This window comes from Mesoplodon mirus, assembly GCF_964341445.2.
Source record: "Mesoplodon mirus genome assembly, chromosome: 3".
Lineage (NCBI taxonomy): Eukaryota > Metazoa > Chordata > Mammalia > Artiodactyla > Ziphiidae > Mesoplodon > Mesoplodon mirus.
This window is the reverse complement of record NC_138978.1, coordinates 7,847,318-7,872,511: the sequence shown is the minus strand read 5'-3', so window position 1 is coordinate 7,872,511 and position 25,194 is coordinate 7,847,318. Positions and strand designations below refer to the sequence as shown.

Genomic DNA, 25,194 nt, shown 5'->3' with positions numbered 1-25,194 from the left:
TTCAGGAAAAGTATACAAACATGGGTATACAAAGGTTCATTGTACCATTTGTTTTCAAAGTAAGAGGTTGGGCGCGTGGTTTCTAAAAAACCTATGTTATTACATAGGATTCTTTCAGCAAAAAGAGAAAGACCGCTGATTTACGGAAAAAGCATCAGGTGGAAAAAAATGTTAATATCTTAGCTTGAGGATTTTGTTGTTTTTCATTTTTTCCCCAATTTCTAGATTACAGTAATATACACATAACATAAAATTTACCATCTTAACCACTTTTAAGGTATGAAATACGTTAATGACATTGTGCAACCATCATCACTGTCCATGCTCCAGAACTCTTCACCTTGTAAAACTGAAACTCTTTGTCCTTTAAATACTAACTCTCACCCCCCAGCCCCTGGCAACCAGCATTCTACCTTCTGTCTCTACAATTGTGACTACTCTAGGTATCTCATATAAATGGAATCATAGAATTGTGACTTTTTGTGACTGGCTTATTTCTGAGAACTTCCTCAAGAATAGGTTTACAAGCTGGTCAAACTACCAATGAAAACAAAATCCTCAGATTCTGACAGTTAAAGTATAAGGGTGACTTTCCCTAAGGGCTGTGGTTGTGCTTTAGTGGCAGTAAAGCTGACATAAAAAGATGTTCCATAATGTTATAGACCTAAAACTTTAATTGCATTTTGACCAGGGAAAATTTCTATAAGGAGCTGGTAGTCCAAATGTCAACACCATTCTTGAATCGGCCTCTTCCCCAAACCAGGCTGCACATGAGCTTCCAACAAGGATATTCTGTATGCTATCAGAAAAACTCTAAGCCCTGGATTTTCCTACAACAAATGGATAAAGAGACTCAGATACTATTGTTCTGCTGATTTCATGGGGAAAACTAGGACCATTGTGGAAAACACGCTAAAAAATAATATATTTTCCAGGAAACTTCCATGTTTATAAAAAGTCCCAACTAACTGAATATATGCTCCATATTTATAAAGGCACTGCACTGGCTGTTTCCTCTTCTAGAATGCTCTCTTCCACCCGACTATCCTTGTTTTTATTTTAAGCTCACTGTACTAGGAACTGTTCTTAATGTTTAACATGGATTGTTTCAGTCATCCCAATAACCCTATGAAAATGCTACTATTTTATCCTCATGTTAAAAAAGAAGAGGGCTTCCCTGGTGGCACAGTGGTTGGGAGTCCGCCTGCCGATGCAGGGGACGCAGGTTCGTGCCCCGGTCTGGGAAGATCCCACTTGCCTCAGAGCAGCTGGGCCCGTGAGCCATGGCCGCTGAGCCTGCACGTCCAGAGCCTGTGCTCCACAACGGGAGAGGCCACAACAGTGAGAGGCCCGCGTACCACAAAAAAAAAAAAAAAAAAAAAAAAAAGAAGAAGAAAAAGGCTTAAAGAAATTAAGTAACTTTCCAAAGATCAAAATTAGCAAGTAGTAGAAATAGGATCTGAACCCAAGCAATTGGACTCAAAGCATGCTTTTTTTTTTTTAACCACTATCCATCCATTCATTTCATCAACAAATTAATACTTTTTTCACTCCTACTATGTGCCAGATGCTAGGAATACGGTGGTCAATAAGACAGAAGTCTCACTGGTAAGGGAGAGATGATAAACAGTAAACAGACACTGTACACACTAGGATTTCAATAGAGAGTGGTATTGATACTATGAAGAAAGATAAAGAAAGGTAGCTTTCAGAGGGTAACAGAGAGAAGAGAGGAGTGGAGGAAGACTTTTAGATTAGGTGGTCAGGGAAGGTCTCTCCATAGAGGTAACATTTAATCAGAGCTCTAAGCAAGCACTCTGAGATCTCTGGTGGGGGTTGTTTATTCCAGTCAAATATAACTAACAGCAAGTACAAAGGTCCTGGGATGGAAAGGAACTTGGTGTGTTTAAGGAAAAGCAAGAAAACCTGTGTGGTGGACTGGAGGAGTGAGAAGGGTTAGGGATGCAGTTGAGAAGTAGTCAGATAGGGACCAGGCTATGGACAGCCTTATAGGCCACGGGAAGGACTGTGGATTTTATTCTAAGGGAAGCCACTGGGTGGTCTAGAGCTGGGAAGTACTATGGTCTAGCATATGTTTTAAAAATACCACTCTCCATGGAGAATACAGCCTGCGGGCTTGGAAGCAAGGCCAGCAGTCATGAAGCTGTCCCTGCAGTTTCAAGGGAGATGGCAGTGGCCTGGTCCAGGGTATCAGCAGCAAAGGTGATGAAAAGAGAATGGAGTTGGGATATGTTTTACAGACAGAGGAAGTGTGTCCTACAGATGATGTGATCACGGGGTGTACTAAAAAAAGGGAAACTGAGGATCACCCTTGGATATTTGGTCTGAGCTAGTTGCTCTGGTTTAGATAGTTTAAATGTGAGATGCCAGTTAGCTATCTGGATGGCAGGTCAGAGCTGTGTATCTATGTCCAGAGGTCAGGGGTATGGCCCAGGCTGGAGAGAGTACATCTGAGAGTCAGCAGAGGGAGGCAGGGCAGTGGTTTGCAGACAGACCGACTGCCTGAGACTGGACCTGGATCCCCACTTAGTAGCTGTGTGACAATGGGAAGGCATGTAAAATGGGAATAACAACACCTACTTTACAGAAGAGGGCTGTTGCGAGGCTTCAATAAGGTAATACACGTAAAATGTTTATTGGCCCAAGTACAGTTGACCCTTGAACAACACAGGGGTTGGGGCACTGACCATGCAGTCAAAAATCAGCGTGTAGGGCTTCCCTGGTGGCGCAGTGGTTGAGAGTCCACCTGCCAATGCAGGGGACACGGGTTCGTGTCCCGGTCCAGGAAGATCCCACATGTCGCAGAGCGGCTGGGCCCGTGAGCCATGGCTGCTGAGCCTGCGCATCTGGAGCCTGTGCTCCGCAACAGGAGAGGCCACAACAGTGAGAGGCCCGCGTAACGCAAAAAAAAAAAAAAAAAAAATCAGCGTGTAACTTTACAGTCAGCCCTCGGTTTCTGAGGTTCCACATCCGCAGATTCAACCAACCGTGGATCGAGGAGTACTGCTGAACGTATGCATTGAAAACAAATCCACACATAAGTGGACCCGTGCAGTTCAAACCCGTGTCTTTCAAGGGTCCACTGTAAATGCGCAACACACAGGAGGTGCTGTCTGCATCATCATCTGTGTGAACATGGAAATGCATAAGGTCACCTGGGGGAATGAATAGATACGGAAAGAGCCAATGTCTGTGTCCACAGAGACCATGAAGGAACAGCCAGTGAGGTCAGAGGAAAATCAGAAGCCAAGAGAACAAGGTGTTCCAAGAAGTAAAGGGTAGGCAACCCATGTCAAATGCTAGACAGGTTTAGTAAGATGAGGTCTGAGAAAACACCCTGGATTTGTCACCATGGAGATCGCTGGTGACCCTAATCAGGGTGGCTTCAGTGGTGAGGTGGGAATGAGTCTGACCAGAGTGAGTTCAACTAAGAACGGGGAGAGGAAACAAGAAAAAGAAGGTGGACAAGTGGGAAAAAGTACAGAAAACGCTCTCAGGAGTATTTCTAGAAAAAGGAACAGAGAACTGCAGTGGCAGGTCACAGGGAACACGGAACTTTTTTATAACTGGTGAAATGACATGCTTGTAATGCTGACAGGAATAATGTGGAGGGAGAAAAACTGATGTTGTAAAAGAGAAGGGGTAAATGCTCAGTAAGTCCCTCAGAAGACAGAATGAAGGGAACAAGTGCTGGGCTAAGACAGGAGCACAGACGGTTCTTCCACCAACAGGAGGGAAGGCCAAGTATGGTTTGGACGCAGACCTAGAAGTGGGAAGAAAAGGAAGTTTACTTCTGATTCCTTCTTTTTCTCAAAATGAAAATCATCAGCTGAGAGCAAGAAAAGGCCACCTTTCGTTCCCTGAGGCGCCTGGTTGTAAACTTTCAGAGCACCCTGTATTTCTCCCTCAGGGCATTGGTCACAAATGTATTGTATAGCCACTGGTGTGACTGTCTAATAGCTATCTCCTCCACAACTCTGTGAATTTCACGAGCCCGTCACGAGCCTGGGGATCTGTCATTCACCAGACTCACCAGCATCTGGCACTTACCTGTCTTCTACATCAGATACACAGTCGTGTACTGATCTTCTAGTTAACAGTTCTCAAAAGTGACCATCTTTGAGGGGTTGGCAAATCTGCAGGCCAAATCCAGCCCACCGTTTGATAAATACAGTAGTTTTATCAAAATATAGCCATGTCCATCCCTTTGCATATTGTCTATGGCTGCTTTTCTGCTACAACAGCAGAGCTGAGCAGTTTTGACAGAGACCACGAGGCCCCCAAAGCCTAAAATATTTACTATCTGGCCCTTTACAGAAAAAGTTTGCCAATTCCTGTTCTAGAGAGTGGTTCTCAAAGGTGGATGCTGATCTGGCAGCATCAGTATCACTTGGGAACTTACGAGAAATAGTTATCAGACCCTACCGCAGACCTCTTGCATCAGAAACTCTGGGGGTGGGCCCAGCATTCTATGTCCTCACAAGCCCCTCAGGGGATTCTGATGCACACGACAGTTTGAGAACCACTCTTCTGGGTGATGTGTACAGACAAACAGTGAAGAAAACAAGACAGATAGGTACTTATTCTAGGTGAGTTTACAGTCTCATGGAAGCACCAAGTAAGCGCACAGATAACTACAGGTTAGCATTATGATTAAACAGTGAGCTGCCCTGGGATAGGCTGCGGCAGGAAAAGGGGCTCGTGAGCACCGATCCGGAAGAGGAGCTCAGCACGAGAAGAAAGGATGCCAGTCTTGAGGAAGTGAGAAGCCCAGAGGTGGAAACGAGCTTGGCAAGTTCAAAGAACAGAAGTCCAAAGTGCTCGCTAGTGAGAGAATGTTAAGACTTAAAGTCAGAGAGGCAGGCAAGAAGCCAAAACAGGGACAGCCTTGGAAGCTACGATAAGAGGTTTAGATTTAAAAGTGCAATGGGAAGCCACTGGAGGCCACTGGCACTGATTTTTGTTTTCAAAGGACGCTGCTGGTTGCTATGTGGACAGTGGCGTACGGGGGTCAGGAACAGAAGTGAAGAGACCAGCTAGGAGGCTACTGTGGTACCAGGTGAGACACGATGGTACCACAACTAGGGCATTTCTGAGGAGGTGGCATGTAAGGTAAAATCAATGTCGCAATTCTGGGTTTTCTGGTTAGGCTGTTTCTGACATTAGAGGCTTGGCTCATTTTGCTAATGCTGCCTTCCTCTTTCAATGGCAGATTACAATTAGCAAGCCATAGCTGGAAGGGAGATGTCCACGCCCCAGTTCTTGTCAACACCTTAATGTACTCACCACCAGCAGCACCGTGCAGACACACTCTCAGATCTATGCCTCCGGGGGTCTCACAACACCTATTCTTAGACCTGTGCAGCTCCTATTTTCTCCCAATCTCTCAGTCCTATCTTGGTCTCATTAACTTTACTTTCCAAACATGGTCCAAGCAAGAGCTTTCTTCACCTTGTGGGATATATATAAATTCGTGGAGGGCTTATCCCCCTCCACGAACTGTTCATTAATTCTATCTCCAAATAATCTATCAGCCATCCCCTCCATCCTGTCCCCCCGCCTCTCTTTGGAAAGCATCGTTTCTCATTTAGTTCATCCAGCAACTTCCCAACTGCAGCACTGGGCTCTGAATTTGCCTCCATCCAACCCAAACTTCGGCCATTTCTAAAAGGTGAATCTACTAATGCAATCTCCCTGTATAATACATGGTAGCTTCCATCATGCTCAAGGTAAAATCTGAAGCCCTTAGCATGCCATGATCTGGCCCCTGCCCCACCCCCCGCCAGGTCCCCCAAGTTACTCGCAGTTCCCTGGACCTGACCCGTTTCCTCCTTCCCCCTGCCACTCTTCACTTGGATACATTTGCAGTTGTACTTTGGGACTCTGCTCCTGGCTCAGGGCTTCCTCTTTCAAAAACCTTTTCCCACTCTGCCCACACTCATCCTGTGCACACAACCATCACTACACATATCATACTGCACTGGAATTGTCTGTACTGTCCTAGGAATGGTCAGGTCTTGGCAACTTTTCCACCAGGTTCTCCAACAGCAGAGAAATACAAGTACCTGAAGGGAAAGGGTAAGAAGGCTACAGCAAAAGCCAATCCAAGCATAACACTTCCCTCAAGTTCCAAATTTCATATTAAAAACTCATGTTGGGGGAAAAAAAAACATGTGGATTTTGTATTCTACTCCATTATGTATGATTATGTTGCTTTTCAACATAAAAAATAGTGTCATGTCCAAATGTTCAATAAGACCGATGGTCCGCTCCAGAAAAATCTTCTGCTTTGTCCTGTTCACCTCTAACATATCACCAATGCTCTGGGTGGAGAAAAGCAGTGGTTAAGGGAAAAAAGAAAAGCTAAACAGAGTTCCTCAAAGCTTTTTAGAAATTTCATTTCTACCCATATGAAGAAGTATACCATTTCATTTAAAGAAAACTGCAAATCAAAATTATATAGTTAAAAAAACCCAGAAAATACAAGATAAACTCAAAGAAATCATAAAGGCATATCTGATATCCTCATTATCTTATAATATAAAAGGTTTTATTTAAGTAAAACATAGCATAAAATAGGGATTAAAGACCTCATTTAAGATAGAATTTTGATAAATCAAAAAGGGTAACAAAAAGCAAAAGCTCTAAACAAATCAAGTTCCTGTAGAAATATTTTTTAAAAGATATGGTTTGTAACCATCTTCAGGTGAAAGAGCAATAAATAAAAGTCAAGACCAGGTTTCATTAGCATCACTCTGTTTCACTTTCCCTCCTCCCACATCAGAGAGAAATCACACTCTTAAGAGATAATTTCAGTTTTTATTGAATGAGGACTTTATTTTTTAACATTACAAACTAACTCTCCCTTTCTGAAAAGGTAGATCTTACACTCAAAGACAATCTTCAAGCATTTTCTAAAAAGAAACTGGGGGCGAAATCCATAGTTCATTAACAAGAAGATTCACAACTTCTTTTTACAGTCATGATGGGAGGAAACCAATACACTTCACAACCTACAGTGGTTCAAACTAAGCATCTAGAGCAGGTTTTTATATCTCAGAAAGATGACATAAAGTAGACAATTATGAAAACCGTTCATAATACAGAATTCGGCTCTAACAGTGCAGAACAAATGCTTGCTTTGCACCGCACCTAAGAAGCCGTCTTCATTAAGGTACGCCAGGACTCAACAGCTTCCCCTGCTCCCAGTCTTTTGTACAAATCATTAAGGCAAGTCTACAAAGGACCAATAAGGCACAGGGGTATAGCAGCTGACGGGAGAAAACCTATGTAACTTCCTGTGGTCTGACAGCCTTTAATGCAGACATCGGTGTGACAAACTGTGTTCTGTCCTGTTTTGTTTTGTTTTGTTTCAGCATCAACCTACACCTAAAGCACAAGAGGTCACTTCAAGTCACTTCAATGGAATAAACAATTCCCATTCATTGCATTTCCAGTGAAAAGAGAAGCACCAGAAAGAATGAGAAGCAAAACTAAAGGAAAAGCCCTTTGGTTTAGACTTATTAGATAAACAGAAGTCTTTAACTCTCCAAGGAATACCATAGTGTGTGGTTTGGTTTGTGAAACTGTACCAATTGATTAGGACTCTATTTCCATTATTGTCAGATCATTATATAATTTCAATAGCACAAACTTTTAAAAAAAGTTTCACTACAATAATAGTTAGGGATATTTCAATAATACAATAATGGCTTAATGGTGACCATTTCCCTTTGGTCTTGTAGTATTTAAGCTTAGGGACAGATACTGTCAAATTAAAAAAACAAACGAAGCAATGTGGGCTATACCAATCACAAAAGCATGGTACTAGTTACTTCTTCAGTGAAAGTCAATGAAGAAATTTCATTCACACAGTTATTTTCTAAGACAAGTATCTGCTCTGAAATGCATGAAGGGTAATCAAATCTTGGTTCATTTCTTTCTGGTCATCTGAAATTAAGGGCTACTTTAGATATCTAAACATTTCAGTAATCTGAGGGCGCCTGGATCAGCAGATGAAGCACAAATACAAATCTAATTCTTTGCAATATTAGTGTGGGTATAGTGCCTACCACAACCCACATCTGTAAATGAAGTACTGTATTTCTTTTCATTCTACAGTGTCTCCTGATCACCAGTAGAAACTCACTCCCATTGTCTAGTGTGAAAGGGAGGTACCTGCCCATAATGAGATTAAAAGGCCACCATAAAAATGAAAATATATAGGCCTATCCTATGTTATCTCAAGTTGGAAAATTGAAAGCCCACTTTTGCTACAGAGTTGAAAGCTGCGTTATTATTATTATTAGTTTTAGAAAATGAACTTTTTTGCAAGAAAGAAATAGATAACATAACTCTGTCTAAGAAGAACAAAGAAGGACGAACGGGGTTTACACAAGATGCACCGAAGTGACTGATCTGAAGGACCCGACCAAGTGGATGCAGACCACATGGTACAGGACACTGTCATCTCAGTTAAGTCAACTCATTACAAACATCATTCAGTCAACCCATGACAGACATCACCCCTGTCTAATCTGCCATAAAACTTCAGCTGAAGACTAGGACTGCTCTAGCTATGAAAGCAAAAATAACCCCCGAAGTTAATTGGAAGCAACTTTCTGTGCATTATAAAAGCATTTTTTTAGAAGCAAAGAAAAAAAATACTATGATTAAAAATAACGTTCTAATAAAGAATAGTGCCTACACGCAAAGGGAAAAAACCCATATAATCACAATCTTTAAGGCTTCCTTGAACGTTAACTGCTATCCTGGATGTAATTTTTCACACCATCTGGAAGACAAGCGTTTGATAGGTGACTTAGTAATCTTCAACAACATGATGTCGGACAATCTCATAGACATCTCTGGCTCTTCACACCGCCTCTTTAAAAAGTTTCTGACAAGTTCAAGAGATGAAGGATGCAGAAAACTATTCTTTCTTCCCATCAAAATCCATCTTTTTTAGTGGATTCTCCAGTGAGGCAAACTGAGACCACAACATAGTAAAATGAGGTATTGATACAATAACTGTTCATCAGGACTTCTCTTTCCTTGCTTGAGTATCTGTGAGGATCACTGCTGCTGACCAAAGAATAGTTTATTATACATCATCTCCTTTATTCTAAACCAAACCAAAGTTAACTTGTTTCATTATTTCATCATCTACTGAAAATTAAGTACACACAGCCAAATGCTGTAGCCTTCTCCCCATGTCCCACCTCTCCCCTCTCTCCACCAAATAACCTCCCTATAAACTTATACATACTGCTCAAAGAATCATACGAGTATTTTGTTGGTATTTCTGTTGGCATGATATTGGTGAATAGTTCAGCGTCTCTCTGTGTATGTATTTGTGTGAGAAATGATATGTTAAACTTCAAAATGCGAGCCACAAACAGAAATCCAGACAGATGCCAATTTAAAGATTTCAGTATTATGACAAAATTCATACATACACTGATGCAGTCAAAAGAAAAAAAAAAAACAACCCTCCTGAATCAGTTCTATGTAAAACATAGAAGAGCAAGAAGATGTGGAAGTTCCACGGAAGATGCAAAGCTGTGTCCTATAAAATATGTCCAAAGACATTTAGTTCTGGTTTTTGAAAATTTCCATGATATTTAAAGAAAGAAACAGACATGGATAAGAAATCCAAAGCTGTGGTCACACAGTTGCATGTTATTATTTTTAAACTAATGTCTAACATTTATGGGGAAATAATAGACATTTAATGCTACATATCAAATTCCTCTTTTGAATGTTTGCATAAACCAAGAGGCAAGTCTTTCTGGATATCAGATAAATTTATAGGCATTATAAAAACATAGCAAACTTACACCAAAACAAGACCAGTCTGTGTAAGTAAGTATATTATCTAGGCACCAAGAAAGGAGGAAAGTCTCAGAAAAATAAGGGAGGTCTCAGTGTTTTGTCCAAAATTCCAGAAACTGCCCACTTATGGTATACAAACCAAAGAGAGGTGTCGAAACATTTACCAGTGTTTTATGTTTTAACAATCTTAAAATCAGTTAATATTTTAGAAGCACAACATTATAATCATAACGCAAATACTAGGAACTCAAGGCCAAGGCTAGAACCAACCCAAATCATAAGCTACCATCGCCTGTTTCCTCCACCAAGGTTTCAAGTTTGTCCAGTAATTTATACTGTGGTTTCTCGACCAGCTTTGAGATTGGGTGCTGAGAACTGTCGCCTCATTCTCGGAGGTGTCACAAACTGGCTACAGTGGTTGGGTCTGTCAGTCTGCTTTTGACAGGAATTGGCTGCACTGCCCTCTAACTGACCTCCAGTGTTATAATTACAGTAAGACTGACGATGTTGATGCATATGGCGCTTTGCCTGGAAAGTCTGCAGATCAGCGGTGGGGTGACCACTGTGGGAGTTCAGTGATTCTGAGGAAGCAGATGCCTGGCAGCGCACGCTTTTCGGTTGGCCATTATTGAGCGAGTTGCTTCTCCAGCGTAACTGAGGTGGCTGTTGTTGATGATTAATATGCTGCTTGCTAACTTGAATGTGATCTTGACTTCGAGGGCCCTGAGAGCCCCATGGCAACTGGGGATCCTTAGAAGCTGCTCTACTACCCTTCTCTTGGTTCTCCTGTTTATTTCCTTTCCTTCCATCTTCATCTTTCGGAATTCTAAGCTCTATAACCTCGTCTTCTGTTATAATGATGTGTGTCCCGGGACTCCAAGAGTTTCTGTGTTTAGGGTTGCTCTTAAAGGGGAACCGGGGCTTCCGGTTCTCAGGAGGGATGAACCTATGAGGTACATTCTGCCGACGAAGCTGCTTTGTTATCTCCTGCTGTTGCAGGTTCTTGAACCGGATTTGCTCTTGCCTCATCCAACGCAGACGTCCACGTCTAAAAGCTGGGTCTCCATTCATCAGCTGGGAAACACGCTCTTCTTTCCCAAGTTCTCCACTGTCTCCTTTACATACATCGATCTCAGACTTGCTACTGGCACCAGCTCCAACAGGTTCCTTTGCTTTGTGGTTTCCTTGGGTTTTCTGTTCCTGAGACCCAATGAGTGGCAAGACTTTCTCCATTTTGAGCATTTTATTTCTTAATACTTTTATCTCCTCATCTTTCATGTTATTTTGCTTTTTGACTTCTTGCAAAATGTCTTCCAGCTTGTCTATATGAACCTTGAGGTCATCCACATCAGTTCCTCCTTTACTACTGGCCATCATGTCTTCAATCTTCTCATCCCCTACACCAACCGTGTCCCAGACATCCCTGGCCACTGCCCTCCAGGAGTCCCGCTCGTTGGGGTCTTTCTTCCCGTACATGGCACAAAGCTCTTTCATCTTAACGATGGCCAAGGCTTCAATCTCCTGCCTACTGTGCCTGAAATCGTTGAGAGCAACCTCATAGCATATCTCTTTTACAGCCTGTATCTTAAGATCTGAGATGGTGACCCACTTGGAATCTTTACTCAGGCGTCTTCTTTGGGGGATTTGATACATTTTAATTGGTTCTCGTTTCTTCCCACTGCTAGGGAGGCCACATTTTTTAACAATGGTTTGCAACTTGCTGGGAGGTAGCTTTTCTCTCAGAGAAGTAATCAGTTTCCAGCTCTCTTCACAGGACCTCTTGTCAGAATCGTCCCCGCTATCAGAATCCGCGTCCTTTGGAAAAACAAAATCAAAAAATGGCCCCAAAATAACCAAAATTAAAATGTAAAAAAGGAAAATCAAATCGAAGAAAAAGCAAGCAAAAAAGCCCTAATAAATTTAAAAACAAAATCAAAAAAACTAAAAAACAAACAAACAAAAAAACCCCTAAATGATGTGCAAGTCTATTAAGACATATGCTTATGTAGATTATTATTAATATAAAGATTTGCTTGGGTTTTTTTTTCTAGTAACATTAATCCAAATTTCCACTTTCTGGCTTAAGTGATGAAATCTGCAATCAAATTTCTTAGGAAGACTGAAACAGTGAGAAACAGTCTCTCACTGTAAAGTCACATGAAGTTATTAACAAAATGGTGTGAAATAACATCTCCACTATCTCAAGAAAACGAAGTAAAACCTTTGCCCCATACATGCTAACACCCATGCAGCCACTTCCCCACATTTGCCTTGGTTATTGCTGTTGCTTCTTCCAGAAACTCTTTCCCCCATGAGTGAGCACAGATGCCATACAAGATGTGACGAGCAGGCGGATTAACAAAGGTTAGTAATGCTGTAGGATGCCACGTTTTGTTTAGCTTTACTAAAAAGAGCAGCCCTAGAAAAAAGTTAGAAGATGAGAAAGTAGAAAAAGCAGTCAAACAGGGATTATGTTAAAAATGCTAAGAATCCCTATTAGCAGACCATGTGAGGTTCTTATCAACCAAATTGTTTTTTTTTTTTTCTAGACGATAAGAGGGTTCTGAAACTAGTCTTTCCATGAGCATGTATCAGATTTGCTACTGTCTTGTGTCAGGTCAAATTGATCCATTTCATTTAATTTCACAATTAAAGTTTGTTATCCAGAGAATAAGGATGCATAAAAAAGGATCTTTATAGTGGGTCTGCTATTTTGTTTTCCACACACTTAAACCAATAAATACCTCACCTCCAAAATTTTAGGAAACAAATCTCCAGAACATAAATTAAGCTAGGTAAATATACTTTCATTAAACATTATTCAAAATTCCCCAAGTAATACTTTAATAAATACAACTTAGAGACGTGTTCCATCTATGAAAACCCATGGTATTTCTAGCTTTTTGAGGAATATTACTTTAAGTTGACAACTCTTCCTATCAACACGTAAAACACAAAGGTTATATTCCGCTTATGTACTCTGCTTATGGACCCAATTTAAAATGTTATCTCTCTCTGTCTTTCCAGCTGTCTTTGCACAATTACCTCTTTTTCAAACAACTTTACTTAGGTCTAAAACAGCAGCCTGAATTCATAGCTAAGCAGTTTCAATGGCTATTTGGATAATAGCCAATTATTCTTAACTAACACAAGCAAATCTTGATAACATGGGTCTAAATGAAAGCAATGTTGGACTTAGAACTTCCTATGACAGATAGGATTAAGGAAGAATTTCTATTCAGGAGATAAAAGTTCCTGGGAAAAGAAACTACTCACTGGAAGAGTAGTTCAAGATAGTCTAGGAAATGAAGATATTCTTATTTAATAGTCTCTTTTACTTTGGCTATGATTACCAAAATTATCTCTAGGAAAGGGTTTAAAAAAAAAAAGAGTTGAAACTGATAAATAGTATCTTGTTTTCTAGACCAAAAATTTCTATGTTTCTAGGTACAGTTACTTTCTAGGGAACAAAAAAATAACCTCTAACAATAATAATAATTTGGCCCCTGAATCTGGAGATGTTACTACTGATTTGTATTATTTCTATTCGTCTATAAATGGATACTAAACCATTTATAACCCCTACCTATTTGAAAATTTAGCAGCAAAAAGCAGATAAAGCTAAATTTACAGACTCTACACTATTTTTTCCTTTTTATTTTTATTTTAAAAATCTTAAGTGATAAAATCTAAAGTGATAGAAGATGACATTAATAAATATTAGAGAAAAAAAATATGTCTGACTCCTAAAAGGTTTTCTTGCAAATATGTATAAACTGAGTTTTTTTGTTTGTTCGTTTTTAATAAACTGAGTTTTATAGAACATAAATTCTCTCTGATTCTTCCTACATAATTAACTATCAGGTTTTTTCCTGGCTTCTTTTCTTTTCCTTTAAAAACTGCTTAATGATGAAATGAACACTACCTAATTCAGGAAATAACAAATATTCTAATCATTGCTTTAATGTCATACTTAGGAGAGAAAAGTTATGCCTTTAAACTCTAAAATAAAACATAACTAAATGAGTTTACATAAATCCAAAAGAACTCATCAAGTGGCCATAATTTTCTTTCTTTTTAAAATACTGTCATATTGACTCTGTAGAATATGTTCTCCTTAAAGCTCAAACATATCACCCCCATCACATACTGATCATGATACTGAAAACTCTTGCAAAGCTTATGTGCCAAGATGCAAATCCTATCTCATGTCAGAAAAAAGAGAGAGATTTTAAGAAATTTAGATTCATTTATTACAGGGTTGGAAAAACTACTCAGATCTGTCCAATTCACATGTCACTAAATGATCCTTCTGCTTTCATTAAATACCAAATGCAAAGTGGGCCTCCTAAAGAGACTCTGCATGAAGATTATGCAAATAAAAGAGAGAAAATAACCAAAACATGTGTGAAAAAGCAAGCACAGAAAGGACCAGGCGTAGAATCAAGCACTAACTATAAGAGAATGTCCAGCAATGTAACAATGGGATGCATTTGGGGAATCACTGTAATAGAAAACTCATGAGCCTGAATTCCATTTTTTAATGCTGTTGCTATGCAAAAATAATTGTATATAATAAATATTAAATATTTACTGAATAATAATTCCTTTGTATCGTCTCAATGTATATCCATAGGGTACATTCAAAATATATCTGTTGGTTGACCAATATAGGGTCATAAAATTACATTTTTATTCAGTATTGTTAACTGTTAGGTATGCTTCAGGATGAAGGGTTAGCAATCAACTCCTGAGGACAAGAACTTTAAGTGGAATAGAAAGCTGGACTTATGGGAGGAAAGCAACCTCCTTGCTTTAAAGGAGCTGCTTATTTATTTATTTATTTTTAACATCTTTATTGGAGTATAATTGCTTTACAATGGTGTGTTAGTTTCTGCTTTATAACAAAGTGAATCAGCTATACATATACATATACATATAACGCCATTATCTCCTCCCTCTTGCGCCTCCCTCCCACCCTCCCCCTATCCCACCCCGCTAGGTGGTCACAAAGCACCGAGCTGATCTCCCTGTGTTATGCAGCTGCCTCTCACTAGCTATCTATTTTACATTTGGTAGTGTATACATGTCCATGCCACTCTCTCACTTCGTCCCAGCTTACCCTTCCCCCTCCTCGTGTCCTCAAGTCCATTCTCTATGTCTGCATCTTTATCCCTGTCCTGCCCCTAGGTTCTTCAGAACCTTTTTTTTTTTTTTTTAGAATCCATATATATGTGTTAGCATATGGTATTTATTTTTTTCTTTCTGACTTACTTCACTCTGTATGACAGACTCTAGGTCCATCCACCTCACTACAAATAACTCAATTTCGTTTCTTTTTATGGCTGAGTAATATTCCGTTGTATATATGTGCCACATCTTCTTTATCCATTCATCTGTCGATGGACATTTAGGCTGCTTCCATGTCCTGGCTATTGTAAACAGAGTTGCAATGAACATTGCGGTACATGACTCTTTTTGAATTATGGTTTTCTCAGGGTATATGCCCAGTAGTGGGATTGCTGGGTCGTACGGCAGTTCTATTTTTAGTTTTTTAAGGAACCTCCATACTGTTCTCCATAGTGGCTGTATCAATTTACATTCCCACCAACAGTGCAAGAGGGTTCCCTTTTCTCCACACCCTCTCCAGCATTTATTGTTTGTAGATTTTTTGATGATGGAAAGGAGCTGCTCTTGAAATCCTAGTTTGCTTTCAGATACAAAGAGCAAACGACAATCAGAACCTGATTACTTGCAAACTAAGTATGTTCTCTGGAAACTAAGTATGTCCTAGAGACATTTACTTTCCCTTTCTTCAGTGGTCACTGTCTTTATTTCACAGAATAGAATGATCTCCAGTTCCTGGTGATGGAGATCACCAGCCATCACTATTCTCTTACACCTAGTTACTCAAAGGTTGGCCCTAGCTGCACTGGCATCACCTGGGAGCTGTTTAGAAATGCAGAATCTCAGGTCCCACCCCAGACCTGCTGAGTCAGCATCAGCATTTTAATAAGACTCCCAAGTTGTTGAGAAGCATTGCTCTACTGGACAGAACACTGAAGCAAGTCAGAAGACTCAAGTTTAAGTCTAAGCCTCAGAATCATGACTTAACAGGTATTTAAGAGTGGGCAAGAGCATTTTTTAGACGTGGCTTCCTCAACTATAAACTGGAAACAATATTTGCCACTTTATTTACATATACAGCTACCAAAGAGGGTTGTTTTGGGAATTAAAAAAAATGATGGATGTTAAAGCTCTCTGTAAATTATAAAGCACTACACACATACAAGGCACTATTATTAATAATGAATATAGCTTAATTATATCTGTCCTCGTTTGATCACTCACAGACCATCAGAGGCATGTTATTAGATTCTACTACATTATTAAGATAAAAGGCTCCTTCATGTGTCACAAAGCTTTCAAATCTTACAATCACATTGTAGCCAAACCCTTCTGTTTCCATTACAAACTAAATGCCAACTAGGCCTACTAAAGAGACTCTACCTGTAACACTGCTATGATCTTGCCCCAAACACTTGATTTATTCTTACAATCCGTTCTTTTTTGGGCTTTACTATAATTTCCAAGACAACAAACTAACTGATTTAACCCACTGCCAAGCCTGAGAACCGAGCAGCCCTGGAAAAGACTGCTTTTGCACAAGTCCTTGGCTTTTCTGGCCCACTTAGCAATAGCCTCTCTTCTCCAAAGCAGAGCACGGCTATCAGGCTGTGGTTTACATGCTGTTGTTTACACTCGGTATTCTACATGGTATATTTTATGCTAAGGGAAGAAACCAGTACCCCAGCTTTCTCCCTAACACCCACTTATATTAAAAGAAGTCCATGAATCTTAAAAAATGAGAAATTCCTAAACTGTATCACAGTGTCCAAAGGTTGTTATGCCTTTTTCTTATACATCAAATGAATGCCAAGAAGCTTCTTATAACCAGGGCCTTGTAAACCAAAATTGGATGACTTTAAAAATGAAAGTCTAACTAATGGATAAACTTATTTATTCATGAGATTCAGTTTCTACAAAACGTAGAAAATCAACTAACATCATAAAATGCTATAGCCATTAGCATTATAAGCTGCAACCATAAACTGACTTTTTCAGCTTCTCAAACAAACCCAGAGAAACAAGGCTTCCCTCTCCTCTCAGAGTTGGGTGTGCAGCCCCTACTTCCACTGTCGTCCCATATGCCACGGAGACCCTTACTTAGGATTCAGACTCCATGCAGGGAACAGAAAAGGATTAACACATGCAACTGTGCAGCAACACTTTTAGACACAATTTAACTTACAAAAAAAAAAAAAAGTCCACCCAGCACAAGAACAATCCCCAGGTCAGCCCAAGAGCAGAGAATTAGTACTATCAGGTGATCAGAAACAAAACCAAGGCAAACACCCACCAAATTCAATATTCAGAGTAATTATTATTAAAAGAACCACCACTGGTGCATACTCAAAAACCACTATCAAAAGGAAAAGGCTACTAGAAAAGCTCACACTATTTCCTCGAAAAGCACTTGGTTTTGATAGAAGACTTGACTTTACGACATAAGAGGCACAGAAGTAGTACCTTTAAGGACAGTTTTTCAGGCTAAGGCTACCAGGGGATGTAAGTTCCTTCTCCATGAAGGAAATGAGAGAATAGTGTATGGTATCAATGACAGCTGGAGAAGCAACTGGGCGCGTGCTCGTCTGTGGAACAGGGAAGGTGTGATATGAAAGCAAGCTGCCCTTTTCCTAACAGAGGATTCAGGATGCACTCCTACCAGTCTCTGCTGCTCCAAGAGAAGATCTGCTTCTTCCTTCTCCTTTTTGTATAGGATCTCCATTTCCTGTAGCCTAGACAGAAAGGAGAAGCAAGAGAGGAAAGAATGAATGGCAAAATCACTGAGCTGTTTCATGAATCCTGCTATGTGTTTAAAAGAAATGAGAGCCAGGGGGACCACATCACATTCGTACATTACCTTTTTTCCATCTCCTGTTTCATATCAATTCCTTGTTTTTCCAGAAGCTCTCTCTGGGCAAACGTCCAGTCCACAGGCTCAGAGGGGGTCTCAGCAGAAGGAGTCTTCTCCCGCTCAGCCCGTGCTTGCTCCGGGTGGTTAAAACGAAACACATGGTTTTTACCCATGATGATACGGTTTCCTAGCACAGAACAGAAACGTGGATGAGAAATCATTTTTTCAATGTGCTGCATCTAGGTTAATAACCTAACTCTCCCTAATGCAAAAAGACAGCTTTTGGAGTTTTACAAGAACATAAATCCTAATGCTGACTATCACTTCAACCTTTAGACAAAGAATTAAAAATTAAAGAGTTGCTTGCACAAGCCATGTGTTCTGAAGACTTCAAGCCTCTTCCAGTCTCACCTGAGCGCAGCTGAACAGGCTGGGCCACCCTCTTGCCATTTACGTAGGTTTCTGAACGTTCACAGGGCTCCAGGGTTACAATAACTAAGAGGAACATGAACTAACGTTAGCATCACAAACCACTGGAAGAACATGATGGAAAGGAGGTGAGGATTCAACGTGACCAGAACAGATTCCTGCAACCAACCACGTGGCTTGGTAGCTATATAATAGTGCATTTTAGGGTACCAGAACCAGGGCTGTGGCTCAGAAACATTTAAATGAATTTGACAAACTTCAGAAGAAGATAGGAAATGTTAGTTTCAGTGACATCTGACAGTTCAGTATATAAAAACGAAAACCATCAGAAATCTTAAGTATGAGATATAGGTAATAATCAGAAACTTAAGATCATAAGCTAATATTTTGATTAAAGGGAGGAATAAATTATACAACATAAAAGTACTATTAGATTGTTGTTGTTTTGTTAATAACCTGGGCGAAAATCAAGATGGACTTTTTCTTCCCTTTTAGGTAAAAATAAATTCTACTGGCTTAAGACCAGAGGTTCTTCAAATCTCCCACTACCCAGGATATTTATTCCCTTCTTACTAGTCTATCAAATAATTAAGATTCAAGACCAAGCTTAATTGCCTATGTCCCGCTCAATTCTTGGCAGTAACAAAACGGCTCCTTTCGTCCAGGCCTTTTTCATGTAAAGTAGCTATGTCCATGCCTGCATTTATAAGCAGCCCAAGTTTCTCCATTTTCAAATATTAGATTGTACAAGAAAGTATCTCTGAAAGAGACAGGGAATACCAAGCCTTGGGGATTTCTCATCATATAGAAAGAAAAGTTTGCTGGAAAAGTTAAGCCAAGAACTCTCACCGTCCCCACTGTTGTTCCTCTCGCTCCGGAAGATACAATGCTCTTCTTTAATGTGAGCCCCACTCAGCACGATGTCCTGGCGCCGCTCAGCATCTGCTTGGCCAACCCTGAACACAAGGGAAAGTGTTTCCCAGGGAAATTCAGACACAAAAAGCACTACAAACAATGAGCCTCTTTCTCCCAAAGAATATTCTTTGGTACATACAAAAAAGGTATTGCCTTTTTTTTTTATCAGAGGCTTTGAACTGCAAACTCTATTTTCATATACGGTCAACCTCCCTATACCAGAAAAAGCAACGAAGGGGCAAATGATACACCAAATAACTCACAGAGCATCATAAAAAGATACGAGTGAACTACTCTCCTTAATGAATTCATATAAAATGTTAGGAGTAAAATTTTACTTACGGTCTGCTAGGAAAAAACTACATGTTAATTGGTTCAGCTGGTTAAAACACTTAATTTGAGAAGAGTAGAGAGGATAGTTTATAACTATTTCAGACAAGAAAAACAGCAAATTTGTAAAAGAAAATTTTCACCAGACAACTTCCCTTTAGCTATTCAGTCATCTTAAGAGAAAAGAAAACATTAGGTGACCAAAAGAAGAAACAAATGTACCTTGTAATTCCATCTTTGATGTAATAAAGAAGACATTCGGACATCAGTGGGTCCTCATTGAGGTTAACAAGATGTGGTGTCTGAAAAAGGTTAGATGATCAATTTGGAGCAAGTACCACTGAGAGGGCTGTGAGAATGACAGGGACATACAGGAGGCTGATGGCTTCTTGGATTACCAGAGTGCCTAGAAGAGGTACGGCTCTCATTCCTAGTTGCAATTCCATAGTAAACAGAAAACACTCTCTTCAGGCCTCCCCAAACTACACTAATGCATTCTATTTAAAAACCTGAGTTCTGGGATAAAGAACAAGATCCAATTCTTGATAAGGTCAAAGCATAGAGAACACAAAAGAAAAATTAGAGCAGGCTGATTCTCTGGATGGATTAATCATAATTTTTGTAAACACTTGGTCAAAAATCTTGAAAGACAGCAGAATTTGCCGCCCCTGAACATGCCACTTTGACATACTGATTATTTTGAGCTATTAGGCACTTGAAAAACAGTACAGGCAGAGCGGCTTTCTCTGAATCCCCTTTCCTGCCTAAGCAGGGATGGTCCAAAAGGAACTCAGCTGTCAGAAATCCCCTCCCGGGAGTCTCATCAACCGGGAGAGAAAACTAGAAATTGATACCACACCCAGACAAACGTTGTCACAAACTATCATTCCTCCCATCTACTCTTGAAGGGTCCCTTCCTCTTTCCTAAAAGCCAATTATGCTCCCCTGAAAGGCCTACCTCCCCATCCCCTTTCCCTATTAGGATGGTATTTAAGCCAGACTTCTAAACCATCTCAGGGAGTTACTCATTTTTCCCTGGGTATCTCCCATGTATACATGTTAATAAACTTCTTTGTTTTTCTCTTGTTAATCTGTCTTTTATTACAGGGGTCTCAGCCAAGAATTCAGAAAGGTAGAGGAAAAATCATTTTTTGCCCCCTACAACCTCAAGAAATATTTAATTTTCCATTCACTTTATAAAAATGTTCCCACATCCCCTATCATTTCCCTTTATAATTTTTATCAGTTCTTCCATGGTCCCAGTTATTGTCTTTAGTTTGTTAGTTTTTATCTTAAAGAAGAAATTAAAAGTACTGACATTCAGTAATACATCTTATAAAAATCCTTTTCATCTAACTCTACTATTTCTAAAATCTTTTAAAAACCAACCTTCTTTGGTGAAAATACCCCACTGGAATCCAAAAATAAGTCACATGGTCTTGGGGTCAAAATCTACTCAAGATAGTGCCGGCAAATATGGAAAAATGAAAGAAGAGTCAGATAAGCAGGTTAAGGACAGGGACTGCAAAAGATGATTTAAAAGAAATTAGGAAAACCTCTACATCCTTCCAACTAACCTCTGTCTCTACAGTTAACAGCTTTGCTGGTTTGAGAAAGTCAAAGCCCTCTGTGGGCAGCATTCTTTAAAACCCATCATGAGACTGGCCTAAAGAAAACGGAACCTCAAGAACAAGTGTTTTTTTTTTTTTTCCTTTTCCCTTAGAAGTACTTTCTCCTAGTTTTGTTGAGATATGAATGACAAAGTCTGTATTTATTTAGGTAGTACAATGTCATTGTAAAATGTGTCAATTTGATACATATACACATTGTGCAATGATTACCACAATCAAGTTAACACATCAGAAACAGGTTCTAAAACTGAATTTGGATGTGGTCAGTGGTGTATCCCTTCCTTTCCTGAAGAAGTCTAGAAAGTTAAAGTAAGTAAGAGAAAGCTTTGGAAACAGGGATCTCAGTTTGGAATTCTGTGCTGTTTATAATACTTATAACACACAATACTTATTCAAGTTATTTATAATTTGTGTTAAATGCCATAATTTTACAAGTTGTTATAAAAATTTTCCTCACAGTTCTTAACACTGAAAGATGTTATAAAATACCTTTAGATATATGCAAAGGCACAATCTAAATTTTATCAAGCCTATAACTGCTAAAATCTCTACAATCAAACATAATATATCTGAATAAAATAATGTCTTACTGAAGGAAAAATTATTAAACTGAAAGTCATTGACCTATGGCAATATAAATATATGAAATACTGTTATTATTGTTCCAGGTCTAAAATATATATCTAAAATGTCTCTAAATCAATTTTCTTTGTTGAAAATAACACATCAGAATTTATAAAAAAGAAAAACCTAACCAGAAGAATCCTAAAAAAAACCACAGGACTATTTCATCTCACATAAAATGGAAGTACCAGTTGAAAACTCCATACCCATTCTATGCTAACCTAGAGAGACCATTATCAGACCCTTGCATGAAGGTGTTTAAGTATCCAATAGCTAATCTGAAATCATATGAAATGAAGGACCATTTATTACTAGTATGAAATATATGCTTTGTACATCAATATATGTTCTATTACTGTCCTATAAATAAGCACACAAAATAATCGTAATAGTTTTCCAATATCTAATAATAACTAAGAAGCAACTAAGCAGGGGTGCGGGTGGAGAGAAGGAAAGAAAAGACCTTGCTATTCTAATTAGCTAAAAACGTATCTACTACTTAACAGCTATGACTATGTAAGTAGGACAGTAACTACTGGAGTCATTTAAAAAAAAAAAAAAACTGAGAAGGGAGCAGGAGAGGCTAGAAGGATGAGGACAGGAACCGCTTTACTCAGCACAGTGGTCGTCTATCACACGAACTGTAAAGCAAACTGAAGCAGTAGTTTTCTACACAAACCTGAAGAGCTGAAACTGCTTCCAAAGAATTATAATTCAGGGCTGCTGGCATCTGTGGGGAAAACTACATAGAAAGAGCAGCCAAACTGAAGCAAGGTATGCTAGGTTAGGCTAGGAATTTAAGAGAAAGCAACAATGAAGATGAGGAAACATACTGAATCATGACCAGAAGTTATATATTTATACTGCCTTGGATTTTATTTTATAAACAGTAAACATTTCTGAAAGCATTTTAGAAACAGGTTGGCCTTGTATTGTAAGATGAAATCAGAAATATCAGAAATTAAGCCAAGTCTCAAGATTTAAAAGAAAAGGAAGAAGAGGGGCCAGCCCTGAAAGACACGAAGTGCCTCCTGACCAAGACAGACAAACAGTGTTTCTGTTTAAGTTTCACAACATTGTTCCCTACCTTTTTAGGTGAGAAAACCCCCAGGGTTCCTCCATCTTCCCGAATGGCAACTCCCATCTCAGCCAACAAGGCCTCTCTAGAAAAAGCAACAAGTGTATCAGAATAACAATACCAAAATGTCAAGTAAATCAGTCTAACTTGAATTGGAAAATAACCCAAAGCAAAAGCAACTGTCCATGTTTAAAGTCAGTAATACAAATGTGAAAGAATCTGCTTATCCCATCATTAACGAGAAATTATTTCTAAGAGAAATTGTACATTCAAAATAAAGTATGTTCTTGTCTTAGGTAAAGCTGTATTCACCCAAATAAGAACTCTGGCACATCTGACTTTGGAGGTAGACAATAATTCATAAATATGTCTATTAATATAAAAAAAGGAAGAAAGGAATATTCCCTGAAGGCAATACATCCACTTCAAAGAACCATTCCTTAAAATCCAAGAAAGCAATCAGAAAGTAACTTTGATATAGGGAGTATTATCTATAAATGTGATTTTCTCAAATGTCATGTTCCCATGACCACCATCATATTGATTCAACAATTCTAGCTTTAAATCTCTACAATAGAGAAGAAAATTGTTTCATACATTCACTTTACAAACACGTTAACACTCACTTCTGCCTCATCTTCCATGAAGGGAGAAGATAGGAACTAACATTTTTTAAATGTATATTTATTCCAATAGCAAAAGTATTATTTTGGATTATGTTCATCTTTAGGGTAGAGAATTGGGAGGTTAAGATAAAATACAGATTTTGAAAGTTTGCAACTGAAACTACTTAACCTCTTACCAAAGAGGTTCTAGAAAACATAACTCTGAAAGTCAGTAATCAGAACAGCTTTTTTTAAATTTGGGCCTTTATCAAAGGCAGTCTTTTTGCAAATTAAAAACTCTATCCTTCAATATCTTCAATTTTTATATGGACCCCTAGCAATACATAGTACAGTAACTAAGAACACGACTCCCTAGGGAACCTTTAAAATATGTGAATTTCACTTCAGAGTGTAAATTGGGCCATGAGTCCCATACGGGTTTGTTTGTTTTGTATTTGGGGAGGAAAGGTTCCTTGTTTTTAACTTTTATTTTATCTTTTCTTACTATAAAAGTAATCTAAATTCCCCAGAAAATTTAGAAACACTCAAGAGTTTAACTTCCTGACCTCTCCATTCTGATGGCCTCTGTTTTACGCAGCTTTTCTTCCCAGGTTTCATTCAACTCAGCAATGATCTTCTCCGATTCCTAAGGAGGAAGTACATAGTTAAGTGCCAAAGAGTCTTATAATTTAACATTCCGTGTCTAGGAAGAGCAGCAAGAAGCAGATGATGCCTTTTTGAGGATATGAGGCAGAATCTAATACGATGAGGTTTTTTTTTTCCTTTCTTAATATGTAAAGAAAGAAATCAGCCCCAGATGTATTAATTCTCTTTAAGCCCTAATAAAAATAGCTTAATAGTGTGTGTGTGTGTGTGTATATGTGTGTGAGAGAGAGAGAGTGTGTGTGTAGAAGGAAAGGTAATATTAGCATCCCAAAATGCAAAGCATTGTTTCTGACAGCCGCTGCTGCAAAAGAATAAAGCCCCCGAAGATACTTGTTGCTTTTCTTAAAATTATTTATTTATTTGGTTGCGCTGGGTCTTTTTTTTTTTTTTTTGGCTGCATTGGGTCTCCGCTGCTGCGCTTGGGCTTCTTCTCTAGTTGCGGCAAGCGGGGGCCATTCCTCGCCGTGGTGTGCGGGCTTCTCATTGCGGTGGCTCCGCTTGCTGCGGAGCACGGTCTCTAGGCTCATGGGCTTCAGTAGTTGTGGCACACAAGGCTCAGCAGGTGTGGCTCGTGGGCTGTAGAGCACAGGCTCAGTAGCTGTGGCGCACGGGCTTAGCTGCTCCACGGCACGTGGGATCTTCCCGGACCAGAGCTTGAACCCGTGTCTCCTGCATTGGTAGGCAGATTCTTAACCTCTGCACCACCAGGGAAGCCCTGCACTGGGTCTTAGTTGCGGCAGATGGGCTCCTTAGTTGCAGTTTGCCTGCTCCTCAGTTGTGGCACACAGCCTCCTTAGTTGTGGCATGCGAACTCTCAGTTGCAGCATGCATGTGGGATCTAGTTCCCTGACCAGGGATCGAACCCGGGCCCCCTGCATTGGGAGCTCAGAGCCTTAACCACTGCACCACCAGGGAAGTCCCTTTATTGTTTTTTGTTTCACTATAATTTCACCACAACACTGACAGGGTTCAGAACATGCTCCCCCCAAATATGGTATTATCTCGGCATATTGAATACTTTAAGCTGAGTGATTTAAGAAATGGTACAAGTAGGAAGGACTCTCTGAGCTCCTCTTGAAGCAA

The 25,194-nt window shown here is 39.5% G+C and overlaps 1 protein-coding gene across 7 annotated transcripts in view; it reads right to left on the bottom strand.

Annotated features, from left to right (window-relative positions):
- KIF1B (kinesin family member 1B) overlaps window positions 1–25,194 on the bottom strand; it is a 150,355-nt gene that overhangs the window by 51,429 nt on the left and 73,732 nt on the right. For 6 of the 7 annotated variants that reach the window (XM_082613275.1, XM_082613274.1, XM_082613276.1 and 3 more), the window contains 7 exons: window positions 24,012–24,091; window positions 22,850–22,925; window positions 19,730–19,809; window positions 19,112–19,218; window positions 18,245–18,328; window positions 17,840–18,020; window positions 17,642–17,714 (listed from right to left, as the gene is read on the bottom strand). In XM_082613275.1, coding sequence (XP_082469401.1) covers window positions 17,642–17,714; window positions 17,840–18,020; window positions 18,245–18,328; window positions 19,112–19,218; window positions 19,730–19,809; window positions 22,850–22,925; window positions 24,012–24,091 — 681 coding nt within the window. Of the gene's footprint in view, window positions 1–6,822; window positions 11,671–17,641; window positions 17,715–17,839; window positions 18,021–18,244; window positions 18,329–19,111; window positions 19,219–19,729; window positions 19,810–22,849; window positions 22,926–24,011; window positions 24,092–25,194 lie in introns of those variants that run through there. The other variant, XM_082613280.1, reaches the window with a different exon arrangement.